This window comes from Amblyomma americanum, chromosome 4 (genome assembly GCF_052857255.1).
Source record: "Amblyomma americanum isolate KBUSLIRL-KWMA chromosome 4, ASM5285725v1, whole genome shotgun sequence".
NCBI lineage: Eukaryota > Metazoa > Arthropoda > Arachnida > Ixodida > Ixodidae > Amblyomma > Amblyomma americanum.
The window spans coordinates 191,857,401-191,875,950 of record NC_135500.1 but is presented as its reverse complement, the minus strand read 5'-3'; the positions used below and the strand labels follow the sequence as shown (position 1 = coordinate 191,875,950).

The 18,550-nt window shown below is 49.1% G+C and overlaps 2 protein-coding genes across 4 annotated transcripts in view; one reads left to right on the top strand and one right to left on the bottom strand.

Annotated features, from left to right (window-relative positions):
- Window positions 1-3,098, top strand: part of LOC144128900 (tudor domain-containing protein 3-like) — a 142,054-nt gene extending 138,956 nt beyond the window's left edge. Inside the window, exons 13-14 of one of the 3 annotated variants that reach the window (XR_013313841.1) lie at window positions 103-724; window positions 1,554-3,098. Coding sequence is in view for 1 of the 3 variants with exons in the window: in XM_077662687.1 (XP_077518813.1) it covers window positions 103-669 (567 nt within the window). In the remaining 2 variants the exon portion in view is untranslated. Of the gene's footprint in view, window positions 1-102 lie in introns of all 3 variants that reach the window. The other 2 variants (XR_013313840.1, XM_077662687.1) reach the window with 2 other exon arrangements.
- The window catches only part of LOC144128901 (uncharacterized), a 35,348-nt gene continuing 19,630 nt past the window's right edge, over window positions 2,833-18,550 (bottom strand). The window contains exons 3-6 of the mRNA XM_077662688.1: window positions 16,050-16,190; window positions 12,129-13,460; window positions 10,705-10,937; window positions 2,833-5,723 (exon numbers count right to left, since the gene is read on the bottom strand). Coding sequence (XP_077518814.1) covers window positions 10,780-10,937; window positions 12,129-13,460; window positions 16,050-16,190 — 1,631 coding nt within the window. The 3' untranslated portion in view covers window positions 2,833-5,723; window positions 10,705-10,779. The remainder of the gene's footprint in view (window positions 5,724-10,704; window positions 10,938-12,128; window positions 13,461-16,049; window positions 16,191-18,550) is intronic.

The following is an 18,550-nucleotide window of genomic DNA, read 5'->3' as shown; positions in this document are numbered from 1 at the left end:
AGGTCGCAAAAAAAAAATGCTTTTTTGCGTCTCGTAAACGTTTGCACCCCACGGCAGCAGTGTTGCAGGCAAGATACACAGTCTTCGCATGCATTTGTGCAGGACAAGGGCCAGTCTGGCTCGTCTCGGCAGGAGTACCACCGCCAGGCGGGAGGCGGCAGCACAGGCGGTGGCGGGGGCGGGAGCAGCGGCGCCACCCACCAGGCCCCACCCTCGCATCATCATCACCAGCAGCAACAGCCGCAGCAGCAGCAGCAGCAGCAGCAGCAGCAGCAGCAGCAGTTCAGCAGCAGCCGCGACTCGGAGGACTACCGCTACCTGGAGGCCATGATGCAGAACGAGGCTGCCAATGCGGCCGCTGCCCAACACCATCACCAGCAGCAGCAACACCAGCAGCAGCAACACCAGCCGCAGAACTATCACCACCAACAGCCACACAGCTACCACAACCAGCAACAGCAGCATCACCACCAGCCGCAGTACCAGCCACAGCATCACCAGCGGCAGCCGGTGGAAAACTACGATCACGGCGGCGGCTACCGGCAGAGGCCGCCACCCCCGCACCATAAGCCGCAGCAGCCGTTTGGTGCCGGAGGTGCCCATGGGGGGCGCCCGCAGCAGCAGTTTTACCAGCCGCCCGCACAGCGGCGTCAGGGCCCTCCGACTTAGCCCATTGTCGCGCGACCGTCATGAACGGCCAGTGGAACGATGTGGCGCCCAGATCGTGAGTGAATGCGACGCAGAGTACGAGGCCCCTGCCACCCACATTAATAAAACAGGGAAAAAAATGAAGCTATATAAGGAACACAGCTGTGCACCCTTCTCACAAAGTTATTTAGGCCATTCACTTCTGCCATTCGATGGTCTTTGAGAGTTATCTGTACACGGGAGGGGCCTCAACAATCTGAAAACTGTTATAATTTTTTTTAAACATGTAGATACGTGTCACAGCTATACACCTGGCATCGCAGGTGTTCGAACCGCAATATGTAAATTTTAACATGGTGCGGACATGTAGTCTAGAAAGTCATGATGCTGTGCACATTAGCACACCATGTTTTGTCGCTATGTCTTGCTGCAATCTCTTGACAGCAGGTGTGTTGCTTTCTTCAGCTGATCCCTGACAGATACTGGACAACCAGGCAAAAATACTGGGGGTACTGTGCCTATTGCCATGGTGGCAATGATGAGGCTCTCACATGATGTTTAACAAAGCTCCATGTTCAATGCGATACGTAGTACCTACGTGAAAAGTGGTTTGTATTTGTTGTGTAGAAGTGGTAGATGCCAATTCGCGTCAGAGCATACTTTGCCAGGTGTCGCTTGCGTCGCCCTCACTTTCCGATTCTGCTCGCCATGTGTTCGGGGCTCAGATAGCGGGCTTTTTTTTTTTTCTTCACTGGGGCAGCTAAAGTTTAACATCGTCAGCAACAGTGTTTCTCCTGAAGCCTTCACACATTTTTTTAGAACAGCTACATGTTGGAGAGTGATCTCTTGCCGCAGTTTCTCAGCCTTTTTATTTTCTTCCTCCTTTGCCTGTTTTTTTTTTTCAGGGTTTAGTGTATATCAGCAACTATGCTCAAGACGCAAATCTCCCTGAGACAGCACCGAGTAGGACACCAAGGACGTGCCCGGAATTTTTTTGTCCCACGGCATGCTAATTTGAAAGCCACATTGTGTCATGGAAGATTTTCTAGCCCTCCACACTCTGTGCTTATTACGAAATCACTGTACACGATTTCGAGGTCTGCAGATTACGAAATCACTGTACACGATTTCGAGGTCTGCAGACTTGTAGCTTGATTTTATGATGTCGCACCTATTCCTCCAACGCTTGTGTTCACAACTGCTTGCCTGTGCTTGTTTATGTTGTTTCGTTTTTACTTGTTTGTCTTTTTCAGCTTTGGTCAGCCAGCGTCACAGATGGCACAGCTTCGCTTTGTGTCCTAGGCAGCGTATCTTTTTCCTTTTAGTATATTTTGACCAGCAGGAGACATGAGTTTACAAGCTACTTTTTGGTCGATTTGCTTGAGTTTGCTAGTATTTTTTCTTGCTATATTGTGAGGCAATACTTTGGTGAGCACGCCCTGTTTGAAGAACTACAGTTGCTCTCCTTGGAAAGAGTGCCCATAAGCACTGCAGGTTGAATAAAGTAATAAATGTTTTAGTTTGTTTGCAGTTCATAGCACTGTCTTCTTTTGAAGCTCAGATAATGTTTGTGAAGTGTAAAGCTTTGTAGGGTGTGAAGTGTAAAGCTTGAAGAGTGTGTAGAGAACCATGTCCTTTGTATGGTGGCCAGAAAGCCAGTGGTATGTTGTTTCAATTTTTGATGTCACTATGGTCGGTTGCGCCACATTTCTTCTCCTTTTTTCCTGACCGCTTATAATGTGACTCGGGCTCTTTCTTGCATGTTTGCTGTCCATAAACATAAAAAAACCTCAGGTTTAGGACCTTTGCTGTGTATAACCAAGCGGAAGGGGAAAGAGCTGCAGTATGTGGCATTCAGTTATCACCTAATTTACATGCACACTGGGAAACTGCGGTCATCATTTGTTGGGCACTAAAAAAAACATGCATCGTAAAATTTTGTGGTAAGTTTGTAATGAATGCAAGCATTTAATAGCTGAACTGCTCTTTGCTTTGTTTAAAGTTCTGTGCTGAAGTGAGACGGTACTGGTGCTCCATGGTTTTGCAGGAGCAATCCTTGTTGGTGTAATTGCTTTTTCTATGCTTTCTCTTCATTGCAATAATGGCATTACACACAACACACACCCACGCCACGTTTCTTTGTTTTTTTGCACATAGGTTTGAAAGAACAACTGGCACAGGCACTCGCAAGACACGTCTTTTATTCGCATAAAAAAATATATATATATATTTATAAAACCACATAGCCTCACCAGCGTGGCTCAATGTAAAGTTGCGCTGTTGAGTCCGCGAGTCTGTCTGCAGCTGTCGTGCGAAAGGTATCCGCTGGGTGTGTACGCATGTGTGCGTCTGTGTGTGTGCATGTGCTTCTTTTTTGTCGCGTGCGTGCTTGTTTAAAACGAGGTTGAAGAGAAAGCAAAGAATGGGAAAATAAATGTCTCTTGACGTCTCTTTCTCGTCTGAGCATCCTTTCTTGGCTTTAAGGCCATATAATCAGGTGGTCGAGCACTGTGGAACATGATACTCAGTTGCATATGAGTCACAGGGGAACTGCAATGCTTCGCTGCTAGACATGCTGCATTTTCTCCATACCTGGCTATGGCTATCGTATTTTCATCATGGAGAAATAAAAATAAAACTTTAGCCTTTTTGCTCTTTCAAGCAGTGAATAGACCCAGAAGATTCAGATGTTCACCCGTACATTCTCAAGAGTACCGACTCTTTGGACCACCTGAATAATGCTTTCATCAGCAAAATGGTGAATGCTGAAGTTTTCACTTACAACACATTACAACAGTGATGCTGCTTACCGGGGAGTAAGTCCATTATACAGTTGTCACTGTAATAAAAAAAGAACTCCTTCATAACTTTGATTTCAACATATTCTGGTCAGAAATGAATCCAGGGTCTCGGAGATTGTCGCCCTTGTGCGTGATCTGATGTTCGCTCAGAAGTTGTGCTTGGCGTGTGGCAGCGTGCCAACCTCTTATTAATGAATGCTTGAAAATGTTGCCACATACAGTCCATTATCGTTCTGTATTCGATTGGACCATAACCTGTCTAGTAGTGTGCAAGGAATGCATGGGCTGCCTGCAGCAAAGGTGTGCATGTTGAGGTCTACAGTCAGGCCAGCCAAACTGGCGTAGCCCTGTCTGGCAGCCTACCTTTTAGGTCGTATCTTTAATCAGAACACAAACAACACGGTGCAGTCTAAAGCTTTTGGGCTCATGTGTCACTGTTGGAATCAGAATGGCACGGGCATTACTAAGGCCTGTCTCTTGATTGCGCCGCGCGTAATATGTACACTCAAACCTCGATTTAACGAACACGGATAATTCGAATGTTCTGTTACATTGAACTGTTCCGAAATATTTAAGAACCACATGAAATTCTTACTTTATATGAAATTTGCCAAAAACATATATCGAACTGTTGAGCACCGAGCTGTGCCTGCTCGAATGGCAAGCGGCAGGCTTTGCCTCACGACATGAGTGACTGATGGTGGTGCGGCAAGCGTTCACGCCACGGTTCACACTTTATCTCGCACTTGCTAACAGCACCACGGAAGATATAGTGGCGGGAAGAGCTGGCAGCCAGCTGGTCGGCTCCCATTTGAGCCTCTCGCACCCTTCGATAGTGCCCCAGAACCAGCGGCATGGTCGGCTCTAGCCTTCCTGTAGCCATCCTGTGCTCATGTCGATTGTCACGGAGGTGGTGAAAACTGCGGTAGTTTTCATTCTGGCGGCCTATTTTGCACTGGACGCGACTGTACTGCGGTGAAAGCCACCCTGGGTGATGTTTGACCTGATGCCGCCGCCTTCCGGCGGTGCCATGCGGAGAAGCCGAACTAACGCGTTTTTCGCTCGGTTTATTGCGGCCTCCGCTACTGCCGCGAGCGGCCTCGAAACGGCGCTAAAACTGCGGAAAACGTCTCAGCTGCCGTTCTTTCACTGGTTAAATTTTGGCGAAATTTTAAATTATGAATTTCGGCTATATCGAACTTAACGATTTTTACCTGTTCGCTATAACGAAGTTTGGTTGTACACCCCTACAGGATCTTATACGTTCAGCAGGAACATAAGACCGTACAATGGAAGCTGCTGGCGGCGCCAACATAAGGCACATTCTTTTGTGCTGTACTTTCACGGGCCTGTAACAGGTACCTTAATCGTCTTATTTAGTGCTATACCTCTGCGACCAGCGAGTACAACAGGGACACCTGTCATGTCTGATCAGTATTTGCAAGGTACGGCAAAGTTTGGAGCCTGTGTTGGGCAGGGCTGACGGAGCCATTTGCGGCATTCGTATAGCAACACAATTTGCAAGGTACTTTGCTGAAGTGGCAGGTCCTACAGAACATTGCTTTGAAACAAACAAAAAAAAGATGAGGCAAGCTCTGTCGAAGATAAATGCTGAGCCATGGGCTGCTTGAACAAAGGGATCTGGTGTACAGTGCGGCACTGTTATGACCTAAACAATGCAGCTCTAGCCGCTTAGGGTGACAGGTGGGTTGCTGTTCAGTCATCCTACAAGTGAAACTTCCGAGCAAGCAGAGTTCATCTAGAAAGTGTTCCTAGTAAGTTGTGCGCATTCGCCCCTATGTACAACCAGTGTCACGAATGTTTTGTTTTTTTCCTGCCAAGTGGTAAAAGGCTGTTCCCAACGAGGCGCATGGGCCCCTTTTGCTGTGGCCTGCATGATTTCACCGTCTTGAGTGTGCGTAGCGTATAAGCAGGCTATTTACAGGCATAAGTGCTTGTGCAAAAAAAGTAGTGCATGTCGCTGGCAGGGTGAGCGCTAGATGTTTCTCAGAGGCTCTGCAGGCCCGCAAGCCCTGCCATCGTATTCGCCACTGTCCACACACACTTCACGACTCGACGACTGAGCGCACAGCCGTGGTCGCGCCGTCTCGTCCGGTTTTTGCACTAACTGATGTTCCTTGTTCAATTTCTCCCGCCGAAGCACGCAACCGTAGTGAAGCTTGAGAACCTTCCCGCAGGCATCGTCGAACAGTGCGGTGTCCTTGCAAACCACAGCACTCGCCGCGTCTCTATGGTGTCGGCTCTGGAACGAAACTGTGAGCAAAGAAATGGTTAGGCGGATGGATGGACCGCACGTGATGTGTTCAGTAGGCGGTTATGGAAATGAACTTATGCAGGGTATGTTGCTGGGCGAGTTGGTGGTGATGGAACGTCATGGAATCGCAACGCTAGCAGACAAGGACACGTAGGACACAAACGCAAGTGTGTGTTTGTGTCCTCCCTGTGTCCTTGTCTGCTAGCACTGCGATTCCATGAGGTTATGCAAATGCTGTATAACTTTCAATGCGGTACAGGCCACATAAAGGGCCACATAAAGGACCCGCTGAAAATCGGTGCCAAAAGTGAGTGGGAAAAGTGGTTTCACTTCGGAATCGGCGAAACGGCGGAGCTTACAACCAGAAATACGAGGAACTCGTCGGAACGAGGTATGCAGAACGCGGACGTAATTCCGAGAAAGATTCAATGCTGATCCCGCGCCCGCATCGCACTTTAAGGGAAGTAGGCAAGTGCAGGCTCGTCCCGAAGCGGTACTGAAAAACGTTCTCCGTCGTCTTCGGAATGCAATCGTGGTGGTCTATACAATGTATCTGAACATACATTGAACATACATCCGCGGTCCGGACTGGCGGTGGTGTGATAAGGGTTTCTTGCCGAGCCCCTATGGAGTTACCGCTATTTTTACTTATTGCTTTTTTTTTTACCCACGGAATCCGCTTCTGGTGTAGTACACGCTTCAGCCTCGAGTCTATACATATTCTTGCCCGCTACGCCGAAACGGTCGCTTCATCGTGAATGATTACGTTTAGCTAGTAATTTTGGTTAAGCCCGTCACTAAAGCATTTAAGGACTCGGCTACAACGCAGCGCTGAAGTCGTTTGTCGAGCAGGAACTTCCAGTTGGTCGCATGACGCGGCGAATACGCTTATATGAATGCACTATCGCAATCTGTATGTGAATGGAATTTAAAAAAGTGAGATCGATTAATGCTTAGCAAAGACAAAAGATAAGGAATTTGAAAAGAGGAGAGTGTGTTGTCAGCCGCTACTCGTAATCTTTTCCGCGTGCGTAATTCTAACCCAATAATGCGCTTTGTTTGGTTTATTTACGCGTATTTATGAGTTACAGCAGTGACCCTGCCTCGTGGCAGTTTTCGCGTTGCAGTTGACCACTTTACCAGAGTTGCGCATAACACCAATCTGCGGAACTTCGACCAAAAGTTCCAAGAAAAATTTCTGCCTCTTTGAATGACGGGCCACGACGATCTGGGCGTCGAAGCTTCATCCGCTATCGGCCGGATGCGATTGGCTCAGCGTTGGTGGCGCAATGACTATAAACATCGCCCGACAACGTGTTGCAACGACGCGACACGCCTGACGACATGTCGACCACGGCTAGCGGACCCGGCGATGTAGTTGTTGTACCACCAACCCGAGACACGCTGACACGCCATCACCGAAGAGTCGCGCGAAAAACGGTCGCTTCCCGTTGGTTAATTTATCATCGCCTTCGTCCCGTGGCTGCTAAATTACGCAGGATCCGAGAGGGGCAAGTGGCGACGTAGGGCACTGAATCCTGCGCACGTGGCGGCGTTCTTGCATGATATAGTTCCTAGCGAGGAGTTGCGTTTGCCATTGCTCGCGCGAACGGAATTCCGGCGCTGTCACGGAAGGCCAAGCGCGTGTTCGTCGTTTAGTTTTGGGTGCTAAAACCATCAGGCGTCGCGATACTACTTATCTCTCTCTCACACACTCCTGCTGTGAGCGCGCGAAGGAGTTTTACCTGACGCTGGCTTCCGCTTGACTCACACCTCGTACTACGCTTATCTCTACAGCTCCGTGTTCGACGGTGCTGTATTTGTGTGTCTTGTTTTTCGCCCATTACGCGGTCGGCGCTGGCCTGAGAAAACAGCCAGACGGATAACGCTACGCGTGTTATACGTGCCCAGAGGTATTGCTTTTGCGTGCATAGCGCGCTGCTTGAGTTCACAATGGCGGCTGAAGGTTTACTCCTTTCTTCCACTTATGCTGGACACAGTTTCGTTGGACGCGGCTACAAGGCTATCATCACGCGCCGAAAACAGAGTCAAATCGCTTTTTTTTTTCAGTGGGAGGCTGATAGATGCGTAGCGTTTTAAATGTCGAGCAATAATGCTGGCGACGATTCCTGGAGTCAGTTATCTAATCACCATAATACTTGAAAAAAAAGAGTAAGGGAAAGCAATGTGGTGTAGCTCAGATTATGGCGTGAAGGGCAGTATGATATCGACAGAGGGCCGTCATTCGGTCGTGCGAGGCGATACGGCAGTGCCAGACTTGATTTGTGCAACTCGGCTAATGGCGTATAGCCGGCGAGGAAAGGGCACTGATATCGGTTGCTTGAGTAGCGTACTAGTTCCCGAGGGTTCCGAACTGCTTGGCGCTGTGCGCGTGCCACTTCCGTTTAGTGTAACTATGCGTTCTCTTCTCTTCCTGGCGAAGTGCCTCATTTCGAACATGCGATTATAGTATAAGTGCTCACACATTTTTTGCACGGGAGTAGCGCAAGCAAACCGCTTTGGAAATCTCTGCTACCCCTTAGGTATATATATATATCTACGTGCCTCACTTTACATGATTATTAAGCCAGTAAAGAGGAGAAAAACAGGCAAGGAAACACAAGACATTTTCCTTCGGATGCTTGTCTTTGCTAATTACCTGATGTTTACATTTATGAAGCCATACAAGACAATGTGTAGTTAACGCATCAACCTAAGTTCTGCCATCTAACTGCATGCTCAAACATTCGCTAGAGTGTTCTGCACTAGCATAGATTGAAAACCTTTATGATCTATGTAGCATTCATAAACCAATCAAGTGAGTAACACAAATGAGAGGTGTTTATATAAGCAGAGGAGCGGGCACGAATTGCCGTGACCAATGCTAATGCAGGTTGTAGGCGTCTGCACTAGCACAGGTCACGGTGGCTGAGTGGTTATGGCGCTCGGCTGCTGGCCCGAAAGACGCGGGTTCGATCCCGGCCGCGGCGGTCGAATTTTGATGGAGGCGAAATTCTAGAGGCCCGTGTGCTGTGCGATGTCAGTGCACGTTAAAGAACCCCAGGTGGTCGAAATTTCCGGAGCCCTTCACTACGACGTCTCTCATAGCCAGAGTCGCTTTGGGACGTTAAACCTCCGTAAACTAAACTAAACTAAACTAAACAGGTCACGGTAATGCGAGCCTGCTGCACTGCTCATACAAAACCCCTCTCGCCTGCGCGACTGACTTGGCTGGTGTACGAGCGCTACCTATCCTATTTTAGGGTTTTCTGCGGCGACTGTTTCGCCCACACAACCGCCTGGAGACAACTCGTCAGCTCGTCGTCGCTTTAGCGGCCAAGCTCAAAAGGAGCCATTTAAAGCGCGAGACATCCTTTGAAGTCGCCGCCGTCAATGCCTCGGACCTTTATCGGAGCGGAGTGCCTCCGTCCGACCTCTGCTGTACACCCAAGCCGCAAAGGCCAAGAGGGCCGTCTCACGCCGAATAAAAGGCCGGGCAGCAGCGACAGCGCGCGACCACGAGCTTTGCGCGGTGTGACGCACCGACATCCTCTCGCGTCACGCCCCGCTGGCTGCGCGTCGGAAAGGTTCACCGCCCAGACCTTGGCCGGAGATTCCGGAATAGTGCACATTCTGAACGGTACAAACACGGCTATCGCTATGACGTGTCGTTGAAGGCGCGGCTGTGTGCTGGACGAGTCACCGAGTCGATCCGCTGCAGAAAAGTGGAACCTGTACAGCTGCACAAAGGCCGCATAGTCCTTTCCGCGCGGGGCCTAGAAGTGCATAAGTCGGCCCGATAACAGGACAGCTTGAGCCACCGGGGGTGAAGCGATCGTGCGGATCGGCGTCGATGGAAGCGATCGCTGGACATCAGAGCTCTGCAGCGGCGTCGTCAGTCGACGACGTGCTCGCATTTGTGAATCGTGCGACTGAGATCGTCAGGGCTGCGCTGGACAGGCCTACCAAGCCCAAAGGCAGAGTCAACTTGAAGCGCTACGTTCAGAGACAACTGCACAAGTGTCACGACGTCGTGCGCTACAGAGCTGCAACCAGCAGGGACAAGAAGAAGAGCAAAAATTCGACCCCTCGAAGTGAGTCAGCTCGCTCTTCAATGCCAACGCATCCTTGGGCAGCTTCTGGACATACATCATCTGTCAGTGGTGGTGGCTACTCCGTTAATCAGTGCGCATCTCCCGGAAAGTTGCATGCAAACCCCATCTCTACCGAATACAATTTTACGCAAAACGTAGACTTCAACGTGAGCGACGCCATGCAACCTGACTCAGTACTTCATCGTGAGTCTCGCGATAGCTTGGCAGCGTGGGATTTATCTGGTCTGGATCCGCATCACCAGACAAACGCACAGTGTGCCAGTTACAAGGACAGTTGCCTTTACGAAAAGTTGGCCTCCAGCTTCGCGCCCGTATCCGAAAGCGCGAACGGTACGTCTGTGGACCCGGTGTTTCCGTCCGAGAACTGTGACCAGATCGTCCCTTTCATCGGAACCGAACTGCGACAGTCTGGGACCTTTGAAACGTCGAGCGTGGAGCCGGACGTGGAACTGTCTGGCGGCGTCTCTTTTTCACCGCTTACACAGCAAACACGCGATTGCACCTTTTCTTCTTTTTGTGAAACTGTAAGTGATCCAGTGTTTTCAGCGAATGACTACAGTTCATGCGACAGTGGTTATTATGTAGCTTCTCAATTCACAAACCTAACCTAAACTGGTGAACACTGACGGAACCGCAGAAAATCGACATCTCCAATATCGGTGCGACTATCTTATTTGATGGCCTGTTTAGTCGTATATTATTATCCGCATGTTGATGCGTTTAAAATATGCCTGTTGTGCGTGTAAGTTACCGGTTCTACTTGCAAGGAAATCGCATTAACGTGCCCTATGATTACATGCATTACTGTTCATTGCTGAATCCTCACCCTGATAGTGTGAAAAATTTTTACAGCAAATTAACTTACCGCGTGATGACTTGTTATCACCGCTGATTGGTGAAGATTAAACCAAGCTGCCTTGAAGGCTGTCTCAGAATGACGTCACTGCTGGCGGCTGTTTTCTTGGGCTTTCCGTGCGCTTACCCTCTGCTTCTTAAAAAATGGTTCGGCGAAAGCCCAAAAGAAGACATTCAGCAGACAGATGAGGCCCATAACTTGAAAGAGAGTATCGTACGATAGCAGCAGGTCTCTGCAGTAACCTGCAGATAAGCCGAAAAAGAAGAGAGGCCGTCAGGGGCATGACACAAAGATTATAAAGCACACTTCAACTACCTGCTTAGCATGCTGCTTTTTTTTTAACTGCTTGTTTATTTATATTCTAGGTGCTACTCTGCAATGTGGACGCTGTTCTAATAGCTAAACCTGGATTTTTCAGGCGAGTATACCGGTTAGCTCAAATAAGCCATGCAGATCAAAGTGACGAATCAACCCTCTTGTCAGTCTGAGAACGTCTTATCAGATAAAAGTATGTTCCGAATTTGATGTAAGATACGTGCCTACAAGTTTGCATCAGGAACTTGAAGCTGCTTGAAATTGCTCTGCTGGCGAAGTTAGTTGACTGAACAATTGCCGACTAGCACGTGCACTCTTGTTCTCAAAATTTTGAATAATTGTAATATTACTATTTCATGGCTCCCACCACATTGTCGCCTCCCGGTAAAGGGTCCCGTAAAGCATTTCCGCACATGAGTAGTACATTGCCGCCCAACACGAAATTTTACTGAAATGAGCTGACATTTTTTGCAGAACAGTTTTGTGAATAACGAATGCAACACGTAATGTAAACTTTCACAGCGATTGAAGCGCCTATGAGTGTGAAAGCATTTTTATGCCCTCCTCGATTACGGTTCGTGGTTCGAAAGGCTGCCAGATAGTGCCACAAGCACGAGCACATAAGCTTCGTGTCAATAAATGCATAGCAAGCAACTGTGTACAAATGGAACTAGCGAGGCGGAACCCTGGCGAACAAATGCAACGTCATGATCATTAGTCCGCTGAGTATAAAAGTATGGGATGAAGGAATTTCTGTTGACAGAGGACTTTCTACGGAACCCAACACTTGTCACCTATTGATCTTAAGATCTCATTGTATTGTTAAAAACGAAATGGCTCAGTGTAACGCCGCATAAGGTACAATTTAAGCATCTTTGAAGTTTGGTATGCCAACAGCCGGTGTAGGAAATGAGGCCAGCAATTGGCCGCTTCTAAAACGGTTAAGACGTATGAGGCGGCCAATAAAAAATACTCTTTGGGCGAGGCGAAGCTATCCTCGTGCATGACGTAGCAAAAGGGCCTAGTTCGGATGCACCGTTTAACACAATGCCAAACGCAGCAATAGAGAATGGCTGCCAGTATGCTATAGCGACTAGTCACTCGCAGTGCTTGCTCACTTATGATGGGGACCATCAGCAACGCCAGCAGTCCCATTGCGATGCCATACATGCCGAAAGCCCACGCGACGAGATGGAGGCCGATGTAGTCCTCGAAGAGGATGATGTACAGCACGGAGAGAGATCCGAGGTTGGCACCCAGCAGGAGGGCCGCGACCAGCGCGGCCGAGTAGCCCACCAGGTACGGCGCAGCCAGCAGCAGCACGCCGCTTGAAGCCTGCACCCAGATCATGAGGAGTTTCTTGGAGCCCAGCTCGCTGTTCATGAGCACCGAAGTCGCCAGCCTGGCGATGAGGTCCGCCACGGAGAAGAGGCTGAGCAGGGATACGATGGAGCCGGCGGCCACTCCTTTGTCCAGGGCGAAGTCCAGGACTGTGCTGTTGTAGATGACATTGATGGTGTACAGGAGCACGAAGCTCAAGCTGCAAATGTAAAACATGCCGTTCTTCAACAGCACCCAGGCCGGTTTGAAAAGCACGCGCAACCGCTCTTTGAGTGGTCCTTGAAGTTTGGTCTGAACCGGAACAATCACGATGCTTTCTGAGGAGACGGACCTTCTGTGAATGGTTACTTCGCCAGTGTCTTTGGTCTCGACCACGTCGTACAGCGACGGGTCCAAAACGGAGTAGCAAGAAAGGTATGTTTCGGAGCCCTCCGTGAGTAGTCTCCGCCGCTTGAACGAGGGCAGGCCCTCCAGCTCGCAAGGGTCGAAGTCGGACTGGCAGTCCTCGTAGATGGAGTCCTGCGACAGCGCGCCGTCGCCGGCAAGCTGATGCAGACCGAAGCCGTCCCTAAGTGCGTCCGACGGCCTCTGATCCACCTTCTCAGCAGGAATGTTGCTGCTGCTCGCGGATCTCAGCTTCTGGTACGAGTAACTAGTCGCAGCGGCACCATTCGTGCCTCCGGCAGTGCGGTTGAGTCCTTCGGGCGCCGACCCACGGTCCTGCTTGCTGCTAAGCCTAGAAGATATCGTGTGAGGGTTCGCGTCGATGGTGACACTGTGACGCTTCCGCACGACCCGCATCTCGACACTGCCGTTCTCGACGGCCGCGACTGAGGGAAGCAGGACGCGGCGACAGGCGGTGGCGCTTCGCGGCGCGGCCAGCTTTTGGAGCAGCGTCCCAATGCAGCCGTTAAGGGTGATGGCGCCCAGCAGAAGGCAGGCGCCGGGCGTAGCATACTCGTGTAGCAAGTGAAGTAGCAGCCACGGGAACACGATGCCAGCGAAGGTGATGCCCAGAGCAGACACGCCCAGGGCGAGGATGCGGTGCTTCTTGAAGCACTTCTTGATCAGCGTCTGGCTGCGCCATTCGATGGGGCCCAGGCCGAGACCTGGATAGCAAGAATGGGCCAGCTTAGGTTATATGGTAGCGTTGGAGCGCAGTTTAGACAAAATGCAAAGCAGGAAGCAGGACGGGCGCTTTATGGTGCTTATATCATATATGCCTTAGTTTTGTGCTACAAGTTAGAATTGTGACCCACCAAGCGTAGAAGCGTCGCACAGGGCCTGTGTGGACTTAGCCCGAGGAGGCATGCCCTCACAGCGCCGCTGCACCATGTTCATAAGGATCTTTTTTGCTGGCATGCAGTTACCGGAGGAGCAGGAGGAGGAACAACTTTATTTAAAAAGAATAAAAGGTCCTCAAGGGTGGGATCCTACTTGTCCGAGAGTACACGGGCCTGCGCCTCACGGAGAACTCTGTCCACTAGCCATGTTTGGCCAGCTGGTTGAGCAGCCCGCAGAGCGGCCTCCGATGAGGAGGGCGATGGGTTGGGTATGGGGGAACTGCTATGGTTTGGAGAGGTGAGAGCGCGACAATGGCGCATCTCCGACGACGTAATGTACGGTTGTGGCCCGAAATAGGCCAGGTGCTACGACTCACGCTCAAATGCCAAAATGACGCTATGCACATATACTCCCTGGTTTTATATAGGCACTGCTGGCTCCTTTATATTAAATGTGCAGCGGCTCGCATGTTTAACCGGTATACTCATTATATGCTCTTGCTTCCTTACGACACACACACACACGCACGCACGCACGCACGCACACACGCACACACACACACACACACACACACACACACACACACACACACACACACACACACACACACACACACACACACACACACACACACACACACACACACACACACACACACACACACACACACACACACACACACACACACACACACACAGTATTAAGGAAACGAACATTTTGTAGACAAACTCGGCTATCGGGTCAGCGACAATGCCAGCGGGGGAGCTCATGCTTACCCCTTTGCAAAAATCACGTTCTTAGAGTGTGTTCTTATCAAAAGGGGCTCTCTGAAACACTTTTCGTAAAAACTGGCATGCATTCGATGTTGAATGACACCGCTTCATGAATCTCCATTTTATCCTTCCTGCTCCTCTTGTGATTGATAGTACGCTTAAAGCTAAGCGCCTCTCTACAAGCTCCAAGCAGTGAAACTACTTTTTGACTTTTTGAACATACTAATGTCTCGTATGTTAGTTTTTTTACATTTTTATTTATTTCGTGAGACAGCCACGTCGCCTTGGAGCATGTTATTTTCAGAGCTGCCTATGGTGCGCAACCGCGCTCTGTATGCTTGTTAACTTTAGATTATGCTTCGCTGTGGTTGCTACGTGACGTTCACGTGACGCTTGAATCTATCTTACGAATAACCGTTTCGAGATCTATACACACAGGCGTATCATGCGAACAGTGCGCGATTTTTAAAAAAGTCGAAGCACAGAGCAAGCCAACTTAAGAGAGTGATTTCATGTTCTCAGCCACGTCTGGAGGTCCAACATTTTGCTACAATGTTTGACACTACACGGTCTGACGACCGGACGACTTTATTCAATCGATGTTCAGAAAGCGTAGCAGTCTCTCTCAAGTAAGTGGGCCTCGATATAGGCGACGAAAAAGTAAACAAGAGTGATGCTTCGGCGCAACTCCATTTGCAAGCGCTTTGGCTGAAATGAGGGAACAATTGCATGAATCATCACTGGTACTAATTTTCAGTTCGCAGCTCTCAGTTTCAGTTAGTCCGACTGCATCGGTCTCCGTGCGCCTTTTCTCGTGTTCATTTCACTTTGAAGGGTACTTGGGTAGCAATGCGGAAGCGCAAAGGTTGTGTCAGAAATTACGCCTTTTTTGCTTAAAAATTAAATCAATAAACTGCACTGCCAAATCGTATACCACTCTGCGTTTATCTTTATTAAACTAACGCTTCGTTTATGACACTCCTAAGACAGCAGTCTCTCTTCGTGAACAAGGATTTTCACACGGCAAAACGACAGTTTGGTGCCCTGTAATCGACTCTGGCGTCTCTCGTGGTGGCTGGTTCAGTCCCTATATGAAACTTGGGAGTAATTCATTACCTCTAAAACTGAAAAAAAATTTTCCTGGTAGTAGCAAACATGTACGTAATAAATGACCCCCCCCACCAAAAAAAAAAAAAAAAAAACTTCTTTACCCGAATCCTCTGCATAACCAGCAATTCCGGACAAAAGCGTTTTTGAGCGGGAAACCGTCTATGAATGCAATTTTTTCATGTATTGTCAAATTTCACTGTAACATTCAATATATCCGCAGATCACCCGACGGCAGTCTTGTATTTTTTTTTGTTCACGTTTTTGCTTTTGTCAAAAGTGTTCCCCATTGATTTTTTACGGCAGTCTTAACTGTTCGATGCGATCGGTGGAAACACGTGCATTAAAAGAAATATTTTGCTACATATCAGAATATTGGACCATTACCTTCAATATTTCCATAACAGTGTCTTACAATTTTCGAAAATTTTCCCCGACAAAGCGGGACGTTTTCAGTGTGAACCAGTATAATTTGTGCATTTGATCGTTGGTGCCATGAGCTTCGTCGATGTGGACCATGAGGAAGATACTCACCGTAGAAGATGCCAGCCAGAGCCAGGCCAGACGTGTTAGGCAAGAAGTAGGGAATGCAGAGCGCCGCCCCGCACACCAGGCAGCAGCACAGGTTGGAGATGATGACGGGCACTCTCTTGCTCAGAACTCCGCACAGCGCACCTGCAGGACACAAAGGCGCAGTAAATCGTCTGGCTGTCTCATGAACTCAGGGCTACAAAACGTTTAATATCCAGTGCGACTACTGAGACTGACTTCCCCTCTAATTGGTATTAAAGCCACTTTGCGTGGGTTAATGACTTTTAATCGACTAGCGTGTCCCTTGCTGTCACAGCATATATCACAAAACAGTGCCAAAGAACAGCGCAGTAGGAAGCAAATCAGTATTAACACCAACACCTCACATCCGAGTCGCGATGTAAACACATTCATTTGAGGCCTCGGAGGGTGACGTTCTTTCCCCCGAATAGGGTGTCAGATGGCGTGCTGTTGAAGGATCACATATGCTTGTATGTGCGCTGTTGTAGCTGCAACCATAATATGGTCGCTATAGAAATAGATTAATTATATCACGGGAAGATAAGAAGAAGTGGGGTGAAAAGGGTGCTCTGAGGCTAGGCAGAACCTACCGCGGTGGCTCAGTGGTTAGAGCGCTCGGCTACTGATCCGGAGTTCCCGGCTTCGAACCCGACCGCGGCGGCTGCGTTTTTATGGAGGCAATACGCTAAGGCGCCCATGTGCTGTGCGATGTCAATGCACGTTAAAGATCACCAGGTGGTCGAAATTATTCCGGAGCCCTCCACTACGGCACCGCTTTCTTCCTTTCTTCTTTCACCTCCACCTTTATCTCTTCCCTTACGGCGCGGTTCAGGTGTCCGCCGATATATGAGACAGATATTGCGCCATAACCCCCTTTACCCCACGCCTTTCGCATCACAGCTGCCGTTCCTTTAACCCCCTCCTCCCCTCCATACTTAAAAGACGCTAGCTACTGTCCTCAGTACCCGCCGCGGTGGCTCAGTGGTTAGAGCGCTCGGCTACTGATCCGGAGTTCCCGGGTTCGAACCCGACCGCGGCGGCTGCGTTCTTATGGAGGAAAAACGCTAAGGCGCCCGTGTGCTGTGCGATGTCAGTGCACGTTAAAGATCCCCAGGTGGTCGAAATTATTCCGGAGCCCTCCACTACGGCACCTCTTCTTCCTTTCTACTTTCACTCCCTCCTTTATCCCTGCCCTTACGGCGCGGTTCGTGTGTCCAACGATATATGAGACACTGCGCCATTTCCTTTCGACAAAAGCCAATTATTATTATTATTATTATTATTATTATTATTATTATTATTATTATTACCAAAGCTTTCTTATGGAGTTTCTATGATGAGTATTCTGTGATCAGTTTGGCTGCAAATTCCGCCGCGATGGCTGAGTGGTCATGGCGCTCGGCTGCTGACCCGAAAGACGCGGGTTCGACCCCGGCAGCGGCGGTTTGAATTTGATGGAGGTGAAATTCTAGAGGCCCGTGCATTGTGCACGTTGATTAAAGAGCCCCCGTCGGTTGATATTTCCGGAACCCTTCACTACGGCGTTTATCGTAGCCTGAGTCGCTTTGGGACGTTGAGGTTGAAGATTATTTTTCTTCAAAAATGAAAGAGGAAACTGCGACAAAAGGCGGTAAACCCTGACGTTAAACCCCATAAACCATAAACTTTTAGCTGCTAAGCATTGCTGCGGCCTTTAAACTTCCATTCCAAATACGATGCTGGGCAAGTATTTTATTAATCATGTATATGAACTGTTGCCAGGTTCATAATTTTATATAGTCCACTTTTTTCATTTCTCTGGTTGCGAGAAACCAGAAATTTGGTCACAAGGCACCTTGCCTCAGCTCCTGTTTTGGATATTCGATTTCGCGCCAGTTGATTTTTCTTTTGCTGAGTCGGGAGCATCAGCTGACAATCGACAATGGCTTGCTTCGCCAGGCTGCCGTCATTGTTTCTTTCTCGCTGACAATGCATTCATTGTTCACTGCCTTTCGCGCAGGCTGTCTCCGCACTAATCCATGCCGAACCTTTGTTTTTGAAGCATGGCGCCCTATTGTGCTCGATAAGGCGGGTCGGTGCTTGCTACACTGAAGCAGTTCTTGGGTGTCCGCGTTTCCACTAAACAATAAAAGGACAAACTTAAACGCATCAGCTCAGTCATTAGTAACACACTTTAAATCGATTTATGCGGTGTTGTTTCGAAGCGACCCTGTTTTATCATCTCTCTGCGGACTCCACTTTTGCGTGTGAACGAAATTGGCTCTTGCGATACGGCCACAGCACGATCTGCTGCTAGCACCACCACTACCATTTGGCCGCTTTGAAGAATCTTTTGTTCAACAAATCTGGGGCCAGATTACACAACTGTAAATTAGGAAAATTGTCACAAACTTGTCACAAAGGTGTCAATAAGCCTCGCTCCTATTGGTCGGTCGTGGCCGGCGGCCATTTTGCTTTTTTGCGTCATGGGTGGCTGCAGATTA